The following is a 20860-nucleotide window of genomic DNA, read 5'->3' on the forward strand; positions in this document are numbered from 1 at the left end:
AACAAAGATGTCTATTGTCTAAGATATAAAAAAAAACCTTTAATGTGTTTCAAATCTGAAAAGCTGTTTAATAAACATATGCTTCAAGGCGTTTAAACAAAGTTAATTGCAGGTGTTTGTATTATTCAACATTTTGACGCCCATATTTTAACTTTTACTGAAAATGAATATCGGCTCCGAATATTGCGGTTATCGGCCTCCTTGACTACTAATAATCGGTATCGGCCTGGAAAAACCCTATCGGTCTATCTCTAATCTTTTCTTCACCTTTGTGTCCCTTTCTCTCTCCAACAGAAACCCTCAGCATCCTCCAGCAATGATGTAGACTTGCCAACCACATACTGATGGTGATGGTGATGCAGGGTCTTGCAGGGAGGGGGGACCAGTGACCTAACACTCTTCCAGTTCTCCACACCTGGCACTCTATGTCCATCCTGATTGGGAGGCCAGAGTGCTATGTCATCAGCCACACCTCCTGCGGCCCCGCCCCTTAAGAAGGGACGGAAGCCGGAGAAGTCGGAGGTGATGGCCGAGTCGGTGCAAACCACCAATGAGGAGCTGAGGAGCAAAATCATGGACATCCAAATCGAGCTGCATCAGGAGCGGAGCAAGGTGAGAGGCAGAGGAGAAAGAAGAGATGGAGGCTTTGTGCACAAAAATAATGGGAGTGAAATTTGAGAGGAAGTTACCTGTAAATCATTACAATAGAGGCTGAGGAACAAGATCATTTACCTCCTGTGTAAATAATGATGATGAACATGTCAGCGCGTCACTGTAACGCCACAAGAGCTGGATCAAGTTTCACTGTTTCAGAGGAAAACTGAACATATTTGCACTGTAATTTGTAAAAGCATCTGTTCATTTAAACATTCAAGGTAAGATGTAGTAAAGATTAGCCAGAATAAATCTTCACTTATTTGCTTTTTGTGTAGTTTGTTTTGGACTGTTAGGAGTTAAAGTTTCTGAGCACTTCATACTTTAGGCAAATGGATTAACAGATTGTCCTGCCCTGATGACAGTACGACAGGAGTAGATTTACGTATTGCTTCTTTTTCCAGGTGTGTAAGCTGCGTGAGCGTCTCCAGGAGCAGCGGCAGGCTCGGGAGCTCGAGCAGCACAAACACGCAGTGGCGCTCACCGACCTGCGCGCCAAACTCCACGAAGAAAAGCTCAGAGAGATAGGGAACGCGCGCGAGTCCCTGGCGCGGCAGCACGAAGTCGAGCTTGCGCGGGCCATCAAGATCCGAGACACGGAGGTGCAGAGACTTCAGGGGCTCGTGAACGCGCTGCGAGACGGAGCTGCAGACAAGCTGAAAAATGCTCTTCTTCTAGAAGCTCGGGAGGAGGCCAGGAGGGCATTCGATGGGGAGAGGATTAAGCTACAGCAGGAGGTAGGTTGTAGCATTTTTGCAACTGCATAAATTAGAGCTCAGCCTGTGTCAGTAGCCACACTTCAATATTGGAATAACTTGAATATTTGCATTAACTCTCATTTGCATTGGCTGCCTTTGGGTTTTATTATTCTAAAGTTATACTCTCATAAAACATGTGTTCATTGAGTGCTAAAAGTTGACCATTGTCCTGAGGCCACTGGGAGCTTTAGAATAGGGAAGCCATTTTGTGTTTGTGTATATTGTGTGTCTGTGCAGATACAAGACTGGGTAAACCTTTGAAATGTTCTTGCTGAAAAACAGGAAGTAGGGTGGAAAAGCATGTTGCCAAGCCATTGTTTCGTTGTGGTTCTCTGCACAAACGGAGCATCTATCACCACAACTGTTTAATGAGATAGAACATGTGTTTATGAAGTGTCACTCTCTTTGTTGTTTTTCTGTGTATTCATATTGTTGCTGTGTGTGTGTGTGTGTGTGTGTGTGTGTGTGTGTGTGTGTGTGTGTGTGTGTGTGTGTGTGTGTGTGTGTGTGTGTGTGTGTGTGTGTGTGTGGGGTGTTTTTAGATCCAGGAACAGAAGACGGCCAGGAAACAGGCTGAGGAGGCACTGGCCAATGCTCTGCAGGCTGATAAAGCCAAAGCTGCAGATCTGCGCACAGCCTACCAACAGCACCAGGATGAGGTGCATCGTATCAAACGGGACTGCGAGAAAGACATCCGCCGAGTGGTGAGACCAAGTGCTGCGGGAATGACATTACATAACGTCGTAAACATACTGTTGACTGAACCTTTCTTAGGGTGTTACACAACAGATTATAGAAAAATAAGCAAACAAGTTCAGACATTTTGTGACACAATCTTTGAAACTCTTGAAAAATCTTTGAAAAAATCCATATATTATCTGCAAAATGTTTCCTGTGATGTCCGTCTGCAAAATATAGTCCAAAACTATCAGTCATATTATTATCATTCAGTGGCAGGTGACCATATTTTAATATCGCACACCAACATCTGCTCTCCTGCTCCTGAACTTCAGAGTTTATCTTGTTAATGGTGCATGACGTTTGGAGGCTAACTGCCGCTCTGTCTGTCTCACCATGTGGTTCCTATCTGTGAACACAAGTCTGAAGACCCGCTTTAGTCCTTCAGCCTGACCACAATAAACCGTGTCGATGATTAAAGCATGGCTGATTGATGGGCTGGAAGTTGTGCAGGAAATACCAGTGTTAAATAGCAAAATGCCATAGGAGGTAGAAGTGGGAACGAAGTTGTGGATATGCAGACTGAGAACAAAGCCTCATAAATTAATCAGAGCTGGACGGCAATGTTTTAAGAGCTAAAACACTGTTAGTCACTCATTCTGTGCCCTGCTACTGGGAATAGATGTTTTCAGACTGAAGGTTTAGACTGGAGAGTTCTTGTAAACCAGAAACTCACACATTGGTTTCAAAACGTGCAATGAAGAAAGTTTTTCTGAATTTCACACAAGTCAATTCTGCAGCATAATCTTAAGAAAACCCAGTATCTGTGTAATTTATTCACCTTATTGATTGTTTAAAGGTGTCATATGTAAGAATGTGGCCAAAAACAGTTACTACATTCAAATTCAAAATACTGGGGTCTTTTAGGTTTCGTTTTCTGACGTAACTGGCAACCCGTGGTTGCTCGGCAGCTGAGACTCTACTGACTGCAATGAGTGGTAGATGGCAGTGGGTGGCGCCACATGCCAAAAACATGATTTCAAAACATAAACATGATATGCAGTCTGCAAAATATTTATTTAATGCAAATATTTTGGCTGTACTGTTGTTGTTGGTGAGTTCAGTTTGTTATATGAACATTATTCCTGAGTCTCTGTGACATATTAGGAGGATTTTATGGCCAGTTGCTTTAGATTTATAAAATTAAATGCACCTTTAACTGACTCTTTCCACCATTCAAAACTCCTGTTCCTTCTCATATCTGCTGTAGATGGATGAGTTGAAGGCCAAGGACCGTGTTGTGTGTGCTCTGGAGAGAGAGCTGGGCGTGCAGGCCGGCTATGCCAAGAAGCTTCAGCTCCAGAAGGAATCTTTGGACGAGCAGCTGGGCCAGGTACGAGAGGCTGAGAGACACAACCACGGCAGCCCAAAGAGAGAGGTTGTTCCGGGGCTAGGAGACAACAATGACCAGCTCAACAACCAGGTAAATACTACTCCATTATATTATATTGAAAGGAAACAGAGTGCATTAGTATTTTCTTTTTAAGAATGACTTTCGTGTTGATCACACTATACATTGTTACTGTTGATTCAGTCACAAATGCACATATAAATAATCCAATTATCAGTGTTGAACAGAAACTTGTGTTGTAAGGATCAGTGTGTTCTCTCATCTCCATGGTTACCACATCTATTTTGTTTGCCTCTCATGTTGCTTATTACTCTTTATTAAAACACATATTTTAGTGCTCTAATAATTATAGATAATCTGACAGTTATGATCCCACAATCAATTGTCACAAATTGTAGTCGTCAAATTACAGTTTAAAGGCCTGCGTGTAACATTTAGGACAGTTCATTGGCAGAAACTGAATATATCACCCAGAAAGAATGTTTTTATAAGTGTATAATCTGTAAAGTAAAAGAATAGAATAGAAATAAGCCTACGAATAAACCTTTTATATGTACTAAAGTTCAATCTTAAGCCTTCATGTTGACAAACCAGTGTGCATTTTGTGTTTTGAAGCTTAGTTTCTTGCATCCTTTCTGGTATGTGAAGGCCACCGTAGTTCCCTGTCATGCTTGGGAAAGGGAGGTTATAGTCTCTTTATCTTTAATTTATCTTTAATAATCTACTCTTTATTTAAAATCTTAGATGAATTTCATGTAGTGTCATACACAAAACATACAATTAAAAATGACTGTCAATATAGCCATGATTTCAACTCGGTTTATTATCAAATCAATCTTATTATAGTATAATTAACGGACTGTGTGGGCTCTAATTTGAAAAATAGTATTTAGAGACGTGTTTCATTGTATAATGTAATTCCATTAATTAGCATTTTGTTTCCTTGTCGAGGCAATTTTGGAGGATTTAATTAAGTTCAAGCATTGTTGTAAGGTGACCTTGAGGGCCATGAAAGGCGCTTCCAAATAAAATGCATTATTATTATTATTCATTAAAGATATTGATCAAATATACAAGATACTGATCAGTTGCGATATTAAAACCAATCCCCACTTTTTATGTTATGTCTGATAAGTCATTGAAAGCATGTGGACACTTGACAGAGGTTCATAGTGTTAACTGTTAAACGCCACCCCATCCTTCATCCCACCCTCTGTCCCATCCACTTCCATTACCTGGCTGCCTGCATGTTCTCCCTTTTTTGTTTTTAGTTTATATGTCCCTCCTCCTCTGCTCTGCCCCCTGCTCAACAGGAGGCCGAGGAACGCGACATGAGACGCTTCCAGCTGAAGATCGCGGAGCTTCACTCCGTTATCAGGAAGCTGGAGGACAGAAATGCCCTGCTGGCTGACGAGAGGAATGAACTAGTGAGGAACACACTTGCAAAAGTACATACATGAAATGATTCTAGGCATGCTGCAAAAGCACACAGATAAATACACATGCATTTACATACCATTCCAAATTTTTATAAAATGCACATTTTTTCCAGACCCTCCCTGCAGCCATTACCTTGTCACTACAGGAAAAGACGTAAGATTCCATTGTTTCCCCTTTATTTCCTGCCTCTGTCCAGTTGAAGAGAGTTCGTGAGGCAGAGAGTCAGATGAAGCCGATGTTTGAGAAGAACAAGCGGCTGTCGAAGAAGAATGACGACCTTTTGCAAACCCTGCAACGCATGGAGGAGAAACTGAAGAACCTGAGCCGCGACAACGCTGAGATGGTGAGCTGCGCCCAGACGTGTGATACAGCTGATCTCTGTTGTTTAAAGATGAAATCAAACTTCAGATATTTGAGCTTTGCTCTCCACAGTAGATGTTTTGGTGTGGACCAGATGTCACTGGGAAATCCATTTGAATAGAAACAGGACCTCTAGTGGCTATTTGAGGAATAGCATATCTCTCCTTTCTCTCTTCTCTTCTCTCTCCATCCATCCATCTTTTACCGCTTTATCCTCCACATGAGGGTGGTGGGGTGTAAATCTGCCACTTTAAAAAGTCATAAGAGAATTTTCATTATGTTATGGTAATATCAAGTGTCCAAATGTGTGATCCCTCACTCTCTCTCTCTCTCTCTCTCTCTCTCTCTCTCTCTCTCTCTCTCTCTCTCTCTCTCTCTCTCTCTCTCTCTCTCTCTGTCTCTCTCTCTCTCTCTCTCTTGCACAACCCTCCTTCAGAAGGAAAAAGCCTCTCGTCCGCCCTCACAACAACAGTCCATTCAGCCTCAGCTGAAGCGGCCGAGCTCGCTCACAGACCTCAGTCATGCCCATGAAGAACAAGAAGTGGAATTTCTCAAGCTACAGATTGCTGAGCAACGTGGCATCATCGACGAGCTCACGCAGGTCTGAATTTTACATAAACCATCTGAGTCAGATGCCCTTTTCCCCTTCTAGCTGGTTTCATTAATTTTTATCTATCTATCTATCTATCTATCTATCTATCTATCTATCTATCTATCTATCTATCTATCTATCTATCTATCTATCTATCTATCTATCTATCGATCGACCGACCGACCGACCGACCGACCGACCGACCGACCGACCGACCGACCGACCGACCGACCGACCGACCGACCGACCGACCTACCTACCTACCTACCTATCTATCTATCTATCTATCTATCTATCTATCTATCTATCTATCTAATGCATAAGGTACTGGCATGGCTGACGGTCACAACAGCTAGATACGCTAATGCTAATCGAAAAATTTAAAAAAATTGCGTTGTGCCTAATGAAGTTGCACAGTGTGTTTGTATTATGTTAGCCCCACGCTAATGCTAATCGTAGCCTCGCTAGCTTACCTTTGGAAACAGGTTCGCCAAGTCAGCCGCAAAGTAGTAGCATGCTAATGCTGAATAAATATGTGCTCGCGTATTGGTGAATGGACACCGACTTCGTCGTTTCACTATAACATCATGTTCTGCGGTGAACCGTGTGAATACGTCTCGCCCACCGTGAGGACAGCCTCTTCAGTCCCACCTCCCCGCTCAGACAGCGCAGCTGCTGCTGATGAGCCGCTGCCTGCCTGGTGTAGTGTGATTAATCAGCATAAGTGCAGCATGATAAATCAGCGAAAATTCCTCCCAAAAAAAAATGAAAATCAAGGATGCACACCATCGGACCATGCTTAACCCATATCCAAAATCTTACGGTGATCTGACTAACGGTCAGCAAGATATGCCCGTCACAGACATACAGACACAACTTGCTTTATATAGATGATAAAGCATGGCAAATATAAGCACACACTAGTGTGTATCGCCCCCTGTAGGAGCCTGGTTGTAGATGACTCATCTGAACTGCCAGCTGCAAAACGTCAACATGATGTTGGCCAAATGTGGACCCTTCAAAAATTTAGATTTTATTGGTGACATTAAGACTGGTTGCCACCTGCTTTCATAACCCTCATGTGTTATTCATGTCATTATATTGTATACTGTCCATGTTAAATACTTTATCTGAGTTACATTTGACAGTGATTGAGCTATAATGTCAGGTGTTGGCCTGATCTTGACTTTGACACATTGATCTTCTGTGTGCTCGTTTTAAGGAACGTGACCGTTTGGTGATGAAGAAGAACAGGAGGAAACCTCTGAAACTGTCAAAAGTAAGTGCTCACAGGAGTATTCAAATGTCCAGTGATGTGTAACTTAGCGACTATGGTTGACTGATGCCTGCATATTATGGGAGTGTCTCTGGGTTTAATTGAGCTCAGGGGATTAACATAATAGTATCTCTCGCTGCTGGGAGCATCACAGTGAACACACATGAGGCGTCCCCACAGTTGGAATATGGGTTTTTCTGCTGGTGAACATTTAGTATTTTGTTTGTGGGGAAAAACTGTGATATAATCAGGGTTTTTTAATCTTTGGTTGACTGTGCCGTCTTTTGTGGGAGTAATGAGTAGATTATTATGATAATTGCGGTGATGCCTGTGTTCATGTGCATGTTTGGGCTCATACATCAGGGGATATTTCAGTCTCTGGTGTCGTTAAGAGGAGGAGTCGATCATCTCCCCTCCCTGCTGGAGACGCTTTGTCACCTTGGCGAGGTGGATACAGGGCGCTTGTTTGGCACTCGGACTTGCACCCTGGAAGTTTGTTTTCTCTTTTTGGGATTTTTTTTTTTAACGAAGAAATGCATCACTTGAGATCAGAGAAGAACCATAATCCGGCGTTTTGACTTTGAGTGTAGGAGTTTTTAAGGACCAGAAGCTTTGTCATTTGCTTTTTCCATTTTGTGTGGGAGTGTTCTGGAAAGCTGCACGGGCAGGACAGCAGATATAGAAACTTAACCAGCAAAAAAACAAAAATATGTTTGAAACAGTCTGAGGTTTTTGTTCATCGTTGTAGCACCATGACAGAATACCTCCTTCTTATCCTCTACTTCTCGTCCTTCATTTGCCTTTGTGCTCTGGTCTGCCTTTACTTCTCTGGTTGCCAAGAGATGACTTATAAACACGATGGTGAGGATTCTGAATTGTTTTGAAAAGTAAACTACAAGACAGAAGTAAACACTTATTGTAGAGACTTTGTACAAGTTTTAGAAAAAACAAAAGGAAGCTTATTCTGTAGAATTTGTTCTTTATTTAAATGAAAATGGTGTTGACATACACATTTTTTCCTCTACTCCTCTCTGCAGAGGCATGTTGTGGAGACATATTTTGGATTTGACGAGGAGTCCGTAGACTCTGAAACCTCATCTCTCACTTCCTACAACACTGACCTCACCGATCGCACGCCTGCCACACCAGAGGAAGACTTGGAAGAGGTAAGAAAAAAAAAGAGTGTATTGATTGCCTTGCTAAAAAAAACAATGACTTAATTACACCAGCCAGTACCAAATGGCACGGCCCATTTTAAATCTTAAATTACAACTTTCCATCCATAACATTTATTTCATTAACAGACAGAGAATAACATCTGACGGTACAAAACAACAATTATATAAAGTCCATATATTCATATGTGTGTTTTATTATAATAGTTCCCATTGAATGCAATTTGCAAAGCAACTTTTTAAAATGTGATTTCTTTATTATTTGTCTCTCGTGTCCTGCCTGTAATGCCAGTTGGGAATCACTGATATAAATTAGATTCTGTTGTTCACTCCGTTAAGCAAATGTGCTGTTGAAAAAAACAAACAAAAAACAAGACAAAACAATAATACAATAATAATAAAAAAAACAACAGTTTTTCTTAACCTGTCCTCTCTTGATTCCACAGAGCTTTTCCCGTGAGGAGTCGGAGCTTCGTTTCCGTCAGCTCACCAGAGAATACCAGGCCCTTCAGCGTGCCTACGCCCTCCTGCAGGAGCAGACTGGAGGCTCTCTGGATGCTGAGAGGGAAGCCAGGGTTTGTAGCAGCACTTTATATTCCTCTGCTTCCTTAACTACCGCCCCAGCTGTTCTTTAGCCTTTAACGCGCTGTTCTGTTCCCTCTCGTCTTTGATTGCCGACCTTCTCTCCCACAGACGCGTGAGCAGCTGCAGTCGGAGCTGAGCAGCTGCCAGGCGAAGATTGTCGACTTGGAGAAGGCTTTGGCAGAGCGGGGACAGGTAACAAAGACGAGGGATGGGGACAGGAGCTCTTTGGTCCTGCTCTCACTGGCCCTCCTGCATGTCTGTTTGGCTGCTCTGCTCGTGGGCTGGCGCTACGCTGACCAGGTGTCCTGCATCTTCCTGTGATGTCACTTCCTGCATTTGTGGTGTCCCAGCTCTGTTGCCTGCATGCTCTGCCTCACGCTCTGTCCTGACAGCTTTTCACAGCGAGGTGGCGTAAACTACTTTGATTGATGTCAGCCCGTGAGTAGATTAATAAATATCGTAATCCAGTGGTATTGAGAACTAATCCAAACAGAAGAAAAACTGTATAACAACAACAAAAACACATTTAAGTTGTTAAAGAATTAATACTATGGGGTTTGTACCACCACTGTTATGTGTTTTATTGTTGAGCTGTTTTTCTTTGGTGTTATTTTTGTACCTGCACGTTCTGTTGCCTGTTCCACTGTAGCTTTTGATTTGGTGCTCTGCTGTTTTTCATCTCAGATCATGTTCTGTTTCTCCTTTTTATTGTGATGACAGTGAGCGCAGCTCTGTTTTCTCTGTTATCTCTGGAGTGGGCTTCATTTCTCTGGATCAATAAAGTACTGCTGCCACGCTTTTCCCCTATCTGTGTCTGGTACTTTTACACAGGTCCTTTTGAAATGTCGATGCATCACAATGTGTTTTCTGTAAGTCTTATCTTTCCTGTTCCTGCCAGTGATGATGTTGTGTTTGGTTGTTGTTATGACAGGACTCAAAGTGGGTGGAGGAGAAGCAGTTCTTGCTCCGAACGAACCAGGAACTTCACGAGAAGGTAGACTTTAATATTTAAGACATTTTTTAACACAAAATTGCCTCATTCTGTGGAATAGACATTCTGTGCTTCTGCAGTGATTCTGAATCTGGGTATACACAAGCTGAATACGTTAAATAAATGTAAAGTAGATTAATTTTAGTTTGTGTGTGTAGATGTGTGCGTTGCAGCAGGGAGAGTCGCGGCTCCAGGCCGAGGTTCAGGACGCTCGAGACCAGAACGAGCTGCTGGAATTCAGGGTGCTGGAACTGGAAGTAAGAGACTGTACCAACATCAAACTGTCACCAGGAGGCGACAACAACAATGTCGGCTCCAGACGAAAGACCTACATACAGTGACACACAGACAGATGTTTCACTTGAGTTCTCCTCTGCACTTGTTTTATTTTATTATTATTTTTTAAAATCTTTCTTGTTTTGCATGGCAGCTGTGTGTAAACTTACGGCACTGAACTGGAATATTTTTTAAACCAAAGAATGTTGTGTTATGATGAATCTAATTTTCAGATAATAAAAGAAATATTTAAGTTCACCACCTGTTCCCATCATTCATTTTTTTTCGGTTTCAATTTTGCATGGATGTCCCCATGTTTTCTTTGTTTTCTTCATCATAACATTTGTGTACTGGATAAATTGAGAATGAAGTTTGAGTTGTTTTTGTTTTTTATTCATGTGTAAATGCTAAAGAAATGTATCTGTAATATTGAAGTTACTAATAAATATGTGCAGGAATGATAATGATTGCATTAGTATCAGCCGATTCTAAATTTGATCAGTCATGAGTTTTTTTGCATGTGTTTTTAAATCCCTTATTTTTGCCTTGATTTTCTCATTTAAATCACTGGGTTTCCACCTCCCTCATTTTGGAAGCTCCTGGCCATGTTTTGAGTGTCATGTAAGTAACTCCCTCATTCACTCCCCTTTTTTCTCTCATTTATTTTAAGTATCTGTCATTCACATTTTTTTGTCTCGCTGCTCACACCCAATGACAAACTTAAAAGTGGTCTGTAGTACTCTAGTCTTTTAAGTTATTTAAGCGTGTGCACGACTAACATTGTGTTTCCTTTCTGTAGGAGAGGGAGCGCAGATCTCCTGCCCTTAATCTCCACATGGCTGCGTTTCCTGAGAACAGCAGCAGTGCCCTGCAGATCTACTGCCGCCAGGAGGGAGTGAAGGTGAGATCACAATCACAAAACACGGTCTTTTTTTCCTTTAAGACTCTTTCACATTCACTTATGATGATGTTTGACTTGTGCAGGATGTCATCATCCCTGAGCTGATGAAGAAGCTGGATATCCTTGGGGACAATGGAGTGAGTTCAAATGCAGAATTGGATTATAACTGTGATAAGTGCCTCTTTTTTTTTTTTTAATTACAAACCTGGGTGATATTCATGTCAACTCCAGCTTTTTATATTTTCTGTAGAATCTCAGAAATGAGGAGCAGGTCGCTGTGATCCAGGCAGGAACAGTGATATCGCTGTGTGAAAAGGTCAGTTTCTCACACACTGTGGATTCTTTTTTCTCAATTAGATTACCTGTATAAAAGGGTTAAATAAAATAGAAATATTAATAATAAAAGAAATAAAGCCACTACATTTGAGTAATTTGGATGAAAAATAACAATATTTTCTCACTTCAGAAGAGACATTCATCCTTTGTTTCCCCTTTACAGTGGTTGAAGCAAATAGATAACACAGAGGCAGCACTCACACAGAAGATGATTGATCTGGAAAATGACAAGGTACAGTTAACAGTCTGTTTTCATGATGACGGGTGTATATGCTTGACTTTTCATTGTTATATAAACACAAAACTGCATTTTCTTGCTCCAATAATTGTCAGTAAGCCGATATTGGCTTTTAAATCAATCAGTTCTGTACTATTCAGTTGTGATACTTGTTGCAGGAGCTGTTCAGTAAGCAAAAGGGATTTCTGGAGGAGGAGTTGGACTACAGGAAACAGGCCTTGGACCAGGCCTACATGGTATGGAGCCTTTGTCCCTTTATGCAGATAATAACCAAAGCTGCTCTCATAGACCAAACTGCACCCATGTTTTTTTTTTTATTGATAACAACGTTCAAGGCATAATGGTTCATGATAAATCCAGAATGCAGAGGTGCAAATATTATCATCTCAGCATGGCACATGATAACATTTAGGATCCCATTAAACACCATGAATTCAACATGCTCCATGAAGGGTGTAATTGTCACATCGTGTTGGGATACTGCATCTTTTACTGCTCAAGTCTAAATATCTGTGAGCAATCGAAGAAAAATGAATTGGCTGGAGTTTCTGGCTTCTTCTTTATTGGCCTGATGTTTATTCATCTTCACCGGAAAGCTACTCACTGATATATTATACCTTAAATAAATACCTTTTGATTTAGAATCTACTTATAAAGTTGGATTCTTTTGACTTAAATAGGTTTTAATCAATTCTCCATGTAACTCTAACCATCTTATTTGGTCAGTTTTGTTGTTGGTTTGTGTTTATGGTCCCACTTCATATTGTGCTGGTGACAGTGTGGTTTTCACATGGTAAAATCAACTATTTTCGGAAGAAATTACGAAGGTAAAAAAAGAATGAAGTTACCATGTGAAGGTCACGTGTAAATATTAACTCCCAATATAAAGTGGAACAGTGTTTCTCCATATCTGCCATGGTCACAGTAGTGTGTGTGTGTGTTTGTGTTTATCTGTCTCTGTGTGTGTGTGTTTCTGTGCATGCTTGTGCGTATTTGCATGTGCACGTGCACGTCCATGTGTGTTTTTGTACGTGTGTGTGTGTGTGTGTGTATGCGGATGCCTGTGCAGAGGATCGAGGAGCTGGAGGCCACGCTGTATAGCGCTCTGCAGCAGGAGCAGCCGGCATGTCGAGCAGTGGCTGAGTCGCTGACAGACAGGCAGAGGGAGGAGCTGAGGCTCGCCGTGGACAAGCTGCGGCGTCAGATTCTCCGGCAGAGCCGGCAGTATGACAGTCAGATCTTACAGGAGCGCATGGTGCTCCTACAGCAGGCCCAACAGGTAAGGCTTACAACAGGAGGAGTCAGGTTTACTGAGCCCAATCTGCTCGCCTGACCCCACCAGACCTCTGGTGCTGTGAAAAAGATGCAGTATCCCTGTGTGTGGTACCTGTAACTCTACATGTAAGTGAGGAAGTGAGACAAAATCACTCTCTGTGTCTCTGTGTCTCTGTGTGTGTGTTTGTGTGTCAGTCACTGTGATCTGAATACACCCTCCCTCTCCTTCAGTATCTGTCACACAGTGTGTTACTCACTCACCATGTCAACAGACTTCATTTGACTTAACTTTATTAACCAGCTACTCATGAAATACATACTAACTGACTAAAATGCATTTTTAACAATCACTATCACGTTACATTACAGTGCAGTAGCAACACAATAATGGGGAGGTAATATTATAGTAATACCATCTTCTTTCTAATGCAGTTCCCAGCTTCATAATAACAATGGCAACAATAATGAGATATAATGAGTGTGCTCACATGCACACTAAAATACTGATTATTATCGTGTTTTGGTGGTTATCTGGTTATTCAAGTGCTCATGTAAACAGAATAAACCAATTTCATTATCAGTTTATTGCTGTTATTGGATTTTGGAAAACCTGTTTAACACACCTAGGTTTCTGTCAATAATCTGATTTCTTAGAGACATGTATACACCTTAAACCAGTTTATTCCAGTTACCAGATTATTGCCAGTAATTGTTTTTTTTAGTGTGCATGTAAAAGCACTCACCGAAAGTAATACCATGTTATTTCCAAATTAATATCCAGACCATAGCTTGTTAAGTTCTCCCTTATTTTGTTCGTCCCACACTTATATTTTCATTGTAATTACTAAGCTACTACTTGATGATTTCTGTAGAAATAAGATGTCCTTACTGAATTACCTCCCTATTGTAAATTATAGTTTGTTAGTTGGTTTCTTTATTGTCCCCAAGGTGATAACTGTTTTCACACAGTCAGAGTGCACAAAACAAATAATCAACTCCAATTATTACTATACGATTCACTTCCTGTTACTGTGCTGTAATGTAAAATTATACTGAACAATGCAACGGCACTTGAGTCCAGAAATGCTTTCATACTTTTGTTTAAACGCTTCTCTATACCTATACCTATACCACTCTTAATTATATTTAAATGTGCTTTGTTGAACTTGATTTGTTTGACTTAATAAGCCAAGGTCAATTGCTGCTATTTAAGTTTCCTTAGTGAATTTGTAGTCTCTCCTGTCTTTCTGTTGACATCAACAGAGAACTGTTTAAAAATGTGTTGTAAATAAAGAGTCAGGTCAAAGGATGAGCAGCTGGAGTCGGTCCATGTGTTAATAGTTGAATCAGCTCTTCAGTTGCCATGGCAGCTCTTTTTTGACCCAACACAGCTGCCATGGAGACAGAGGGCATGATAGAGAGGAGGCAGCCTGATTACAGGTGTTTTTATGAACTGTCTAACATCTCTTTGCTTTTTTCGTACACCACCACCCCTTACCGCTTCTGTCTTTACGTTGCAGAGAATTAGAGAGCTGGAGGACAGGATTGACTTTCAAAAGAGACAAATAAAAGATATAGAGGAAAAGGTACATGTGCCAATCTTATTTGTTTCCCTGTCATGGCTGTGAACTTAAACTGGACAAGGCAAAGAGAATGTGATTGTACTGAGGTCGTGTGTTACTGTTTAACTTTTTCTTTCTTCTTCTTCTTCTCCTCTCTTTTCTTTCATGTTTTGATTAAACCCTTTGTGTTTTTAGTTTTTGTTCCTCTTTTTGTTTTTCTCTTTAGCGTTTATTCTTTGGCCTTAATGAGAGTAACTATGGACCTGCATCAGGTAGCAACTCCACTCACTGACACCTTTTCATTACCTAAGACAGTTGTGGTGCCGATGATAATAGTCATATAATAATTTTGTGTTTCTTGCAGGTGTTAAGGTGCTGTGGAGTCAAGCGAGGATGAAACAAAATCAACTTATTTTTTATGCATACTTAGACAGCTCAGAAAACCCTATGGCCTTTTTTATATACGTGCACTTTTGCAGAAGACACTTACCTGGAATGCTAACATATTTGAACATTTATTAAATAAGTCACTATAAATGAGATATAAAGTGAGATTTATATATATATGTAAATTATATCTACTGCAGTGGACCTGGAACATGAAACCCTAACTCCTCTGTGAGAAGCAAACATGGATTTACTGAGAGAATACTTTGAATAAGGGGATTTATTTAAGCAGGAAGAGCCAATGCCTCAGTCGAAGGAAAGACCGGTCGCACAATAAAGAAGGAGGAGAAGAGCTGAAAGAGCGGGGCTGAGTGAGGGGGGTGAACGAGCCGAGTGCCAACTGGATTTTGGAGGATTCTGACAAAGTCCATGCGTCTATGGTGTTTCCAAGGAAACGATGCAACAAAGTTCACAAAGCACAAGCAAAACGAGCTCGTTACTGCATCGAAGGGGGATGAAACCGGTCAGTGAACACAAGAAACAGGTCATTATTTAGTTCACTTTCACAATTTTACACTATGACACAATTGTTGCTCTGACGTATTATTATTACTGTTGTTAATTAGTTTTCACTATTCACTTTTTATACTGGTTTGAATTCTTCATGACTCATGGATTCTTGGCCATACTGAGTTACTCTTTAACCAAACTAATAAGTAAATCTAATAAGTAAGCTAGCAAACTCCCTCGAACTTCAGAACAGACTTTTCTTGCCATAATCGTCTCTCCTGTTCATTGAGAGTAAGTAAAAGTGTGTTGTTTTTTTAGCATTCAGCAGTTCAAAAGAAATCTGGTTGATATCTTGTAAAAAAGTAATGAGGTTTGAATTTTTGCGACATGTCTGAGGAGCGCAAGTATTATTAAAACATTTTCTATCTCGTAATCTCATGAATAGTTTGTTACGTGCTGCATGTTATCATTTTTTTTTAAGTCTTGTGTCTCGGTTGGGGGTTTTCTGTCTTGTCAATTTGACTCACTTCTCTCTAGTTCCTTTTATCTTTATTGTTATCATTCCTCCATCAGAGCCAGCACATAAACTCCTACACTCTGAACAAGGAGCCCTCACATGATCTCCAGATAAACTGCAAAATAGAACAAAGACACTGTATTTTTGTTCATCATGTATATTAGGAAGGTTCAGCATGAAAGCAAGGGCAGATTTCACGTTCTCCATCAGGTTTTGGTGATCTGTGAAATATGGGAGGTTCAGTAGTAAAGAGAGAGATCAAGCGGTTACATGTAGGAGGCGCTGTAACCTGAGAAAACGCCGCAGTTTGCTACCAAGCTGTTGAAGTTGTGAATTATAGATGACTGTATTTTGTGTATCTTATACGATGCCTGTATTTATATCATATTTTGTGTATTTGTCTGCCCAAAGACCTGTAGAGAAAATGTGAAAAAGTTTTTCTTCCCATGTTGATGAAGTCTGAAACATTTAATTCTCGCTCCACAGGTGAAACTCAGCCAGTGGGCACAGACAATCTAATGGAGGATCACATGGCCTCATCAGAGACGATGGGCACTGGAAGCACTTTTGTGACCATGGCAGTGGACTCTCTGGGAGCTGATCCACGCATGTGGGGTCTGTGCGACAGAATTAAGGTCCTGGAGCAGAGAACGGTTTCAAGCGTCCAGTCTGACTGCTACCTGAGGAACAGGTGAGAGGCTGGGGGAAGAGATCATGTGACACACACTCGTACACACACACACACCCTATATGCTTACTTTTGGCCAAGGTGATATCACGTATCACACATACCTGACTGAAACGCACACTTGCATGCAACACACTGCAACTAACATCCTTCCTTGGAGCTACTTGTTAGCATTTAAATCTTATCGGATTCAGATGTTTAAAATTAGATCAAGTTATCAGAGTAAGTAATTAAACCCTCTGGCTTATTGTGAATGTGCAAATTTGTGTGATGATGTTAATCGTGTGATGTAATGTGAGCCTGTCTGCTGCGGTGCTCGGTTTAGAGAGTCGGAGAGGTTAGAAAAGACTGCTGGTTCAGCTCCATCAGCTCACCTCTGCCTCTTAAAACTCCCCAGCATGCAACACTGTCAGAGGCTGGACCAAAGACTCCACGTGCTCAGGGAGGAGGTCAGGACCATGGTGAGTGCTTGTGTTCCATGAAGGCATCAATAGACGCTAACGGTCAAACTATAGAAGATGCTGTTAAACTATTTGACCTCACGTTTCAAAATAATGGAAAAGTCTAACAGACTATGACACTAAAGTAACAAGACTGTGCTGTTGTGGTTTGAAAAACATGTGCAATGTTGTCTTTGTCTTCCAATCTTCATTCTGATCCAGACTCAGGAGAAGGAGCGAGGGGAGCGGGTATGGAGGGAGCGACTGCAGCGCTGTCAGAGGCAGCTGAAAGCCAAAGAGGAAGAGATGAGTCGCCAGTCCCAGTACTTTGAGAACTTCAAAACCCAACTCCAACACAAGCTCAGCCTGGCACGGGAACGAGAGCAGAGCCTCCAGAACCGCATCTTCACTTTAGAAAAGCAGCTGCTCGACTTAACCGTGTGTGCGGCCACTGGCATGGCGACGATCGGTGCGGTCAGAATTACTGCTGGGACGGTAACAGCGTGGGAAGTGCAAGACAGGCTGACTTCAATGAGAGGAGAGGGTGAAGGAGAAGAGGAGAAAAAGGAGGAGAGGATGAAGCAATGGCAGCCAAGGGTGTTGATGAAAAGAAATGGAGGACTAGAGGGTGACGAGGGGACGTCAGAGAAAGAAATGGACGCAAAACAGAATTCAGATGAGACCAGGCTGCAAGGTTTCATACTGAGCCTTCAGGAGGACCTCAGGGTGCTGCTGGAGAGAGTGGAGGATGGGATGACAGAGCGGACGGGGCTGACGGAGCAGCTCCAGGAGGCTCAGGAGAACAACCATGTCCTGGTTTGCAAAGTGGAGGAAATGAAGGCAGAGGTGCATCAGCTGAAGCTGTCCGAGGGCTCCCTGATGGAGGAGGTTGATGAGCTGAGGGAGGAGAACGACAAGCTGCAGCTGATCCTCAGGGAATCCGCAAACCAAACAACAAGTCTGTTGTCACCGGTCCATGACGCCGTCTCCCTGAGTTCTGGCATGAGCTCATCCGGTATCGTTCCCAGTATTTGTTCTGGGCCCTTTAACTGTAGATCAGAAAACATCACCAGAGGTCTGTGCTCAGTGGAGAGCTCAGGAGAGGTGTGTTATTGTTATTACGTTTGTGTGCTCTGATAACTTTGAAATAAGATTATTGACAAATCTGTGTCTTTTCTTTTTATTCTCTTCAATTATACCACATTTCCTACATAACTCGCAGGTTCAGCTGACTTTGAGCGGAGGTATCAATGAGTCCCTTTCATCTGCAGTTCCTTGCGATGGCCACCAGGTGTCAGCAGAGGGCGTACAGAGCAAATCAGACAGTGGCTTCAAAAACAACCCCAGCTTTCAGTCACTCTCCTTGACTACAGAGAACATAGATGAGATCAGAGTGGCGAGCAGGTGTTCTAAAGGCCTCTTTAACCTGGAGGAAAATCACAGTGAGGAGTCTGAAGCCCTGAGGGAAGCGTATAAGAGTTTGGGGCTAGGTGAAGATCTTGAAGCCCTTCAAGAAGAATGTGACCGCCTGGAGGCTGTCCTGCAGCACACACAGGAACAACTCGAGGTGGTGGCTCAGGAGAACACTCGACTAAAATTACAACTCAGGAACCAGGCGGAGGAACAAGCTTCAGTGAAGAGGTCTTCACCAGAAAAGGTACAGTGGGTTTGCAGTGTTCTCAAGTGTTTTTATTTGAAGTAAAGCTTGAATCACTAATACAATTCTCTCTCTCATGCAGACTGACTATGGTTTAGCCCAGGATGATCTTGTCCAGGCCCTCAATGAGGAGAACCGGGCCTTGGCAGACCGGATCCAGGAGCTTCTGACTCACATAGAGCTCAGAGAGGAGGAGATCAAGATGGAGCAAACAGAGCTGCGGGAGCATGCCACTGGGTTAGAGGAGGACAGAGTCAGGCTGGAGCAGGAGAACCAGGAGCAAGGGTGTTTGATCACAGAGCTCACCAGGAAGACTGAGGACGATCTCAACACCATCATGGACCTTCAGCAAAAGGTAGAAGACAGCGAACAGCAGGACATCCCAGAGGACCAGGTGGACAGTGTGGTAGAACGTGTGCTAAAAGAGGAGGAAGACCCACAGTTTGTTTTCAGTCAACAACCAGGTGATTTGACTAAAGCTTTGGCACCTGGGGGTTATAAAAGTGACCATGAGCCTTTGCAGAACAACCCACTAAATCCTTTGCATGTTAATTCACTGAATGATGAAGTGGAGAACCTGACCATGACAATCCAGAGCCTCAGAACCGAACAAGACGACCTGTTGGGCAACATAAACTCTCTGAGAGAGCAACAAGGAGAAGTAGCTCTGTCAGTTCAAACCAAAACAGAGGAGAAACAGCAGTTAACTCGGGCAGTTTGGGGACTGAAGGAGGAGAGAGACGGCGTCTCCCATTGTCTGGCTGATCTCAAACAAGAGCGAGAACAGCTTAACCGAACAGTCTGTGGGCTCAGAGATAAAAGAGACAACTTTGTTAAATCCATGAGTGACCTGATAGAGGAGAAAGAGCAGCTAACAAAGACCGTGTGTGCTCTTGAAAGAGAAAAAGAGGCCCTGACAGAACATCTTTCAAGTGGGACAGAAAAGAGAGATGAAATCATGCGGTCCTTACAAAGTTTACACACAGAGAGTGATCAGTTAACTCAAGTGGTGCTCAATTTGAAACAGGAGAGAGACGGACTAACCGCTTCTCTGAGCGAACAGAAAGACCAGAGGCAATCGACGTACGCTTTACAAGACGAGCGCGACGTGCTGATAATGTCAGTTAGCAGCTTGAGAGATGAAAAAGAAGGAGCTGAACGTTCAATCGCGTGTTTGAAAGGGGAGGAAAAGCAAATAACGCTTGCGATTCAGGGTCTAAGAGAGGAAAGGAACTGCCTCCAATCAGCTCTCTCCAGCCAAATGCAGATGGATGAGAGGAATCAGAGGCAGAATCTGTGGAATCCTAACAGTGGTGACTCGACAAAGAAGGCAGAGACTCTGGTCTGGACAGGAGATGTGCAAAGATGTCACTACAAAGAAAACCCTGTGCAGGTATTCATGCATTTGTGTATATTTTTATTTCTGGTGCCTTGGTTAATATTAGCACCACGCATCTTCATGTAAATGTGAATTGACACACAGGAGGAAAGCGATTTGCTGAGGGAGATTGAAGCGTTGGGAGAACAACTTAAGAGGTCTCAAGAGGAACTGGACAAAAGCCACGAAGAAGTGAGTCTGCACCTTTTCCCTTTTTATCCTCCAGAGAGATAGAACTGTGAGGAGGAATCAGACTCACTGCAGGAACAGATATTAAGGCAACGCTTTATTTTTATCTGTATAATTGTTAATTGCAATATAAGACAGTAAAATTACACAGCATCTTTAATGTGTTTTCACCATGCAGAGTCTGGTAAAGAGTGTGGTAAATTTACAAATTAGGACAGTGACAGTAATAATTAGTACATTCATTATGTGAGGATGTGCTTCATTTCCTCTCTATTGTGTCTATTTATTTATTTTTCTTTACGTTTGTGTACATGTTCAGACAAAGACGTTACAGAGTGAATTTCGTCAGCTGGAGATCAGGAGGGAAGAGGCTGAGAGGACAGCAGCTGAAAAGGGGATGAGACTGTCAAATTTAGCCTGTGAGATGGATGAAACCAGGAAGGACAACGAGTCCCTCGGTGCACAGGTTAGATGTACATGATGTACATGAAATAAACATTATTTTATATCATCTCTGTTTGGTCTACTTGTTTAGCTGTTATTCATATTTTAATCCACATACTTTTTTTTTATATTGGGTCCAGTG

The 20860-nt window shown here is 42.1% G+C and overlaps 1 protein-coding gene across 1 annotated transcript; it reads left to right on the forward strand.

Moving 5' to 3' along the window:
• Positions 1-456: 456 nt before the first annotated feature.
• On the forward strand, positions 457-14754 carry jakmip1 (janus kinase and microtubule interacting protein 1; the record flags this gene model as incomplete). The annotated part of the gene is made up of 21 exons (XM_083891305.1): positions 457-612; positions 1059-1391; positions 1955-2116; positions 3361-3573; positions 4773-4928; positions 5138-5284; positions 5738-5902; positions 7116-7172; positions 8207-8335; positions 8791-8919; positions 9038-9121; positions 9861-9923; positions 10079-10177; positions 10996-11097; positions 11181-11234; positions 11348-11413; positions 11597-11665; positions 11830-11907; positions 12741-12950; positions 14467-14532; positions 14704-14754. 21 exons carry the CDS (start codon positions 457-459, stop codon positions 14752-14754), a joined length of 2589 nt encoding a protein of 862 aa, XP_083747431.1.
• Between the last annotated feature and the right edge of the window lie 6106 nt (positions 14755-20860).

The sequence above is a fragment of the Microchirus variegatus genome (assembly GCF_963457635.1).
Source record: "Microchirus variegatus genome assembly, chromosome: 6".
Lineage (NCBI taxonomy): Eukaryota > Metazoa > Chordata > Actinopteri > Pleuronectiformes > Soleidae > Microchirus > Microchirus variegatus.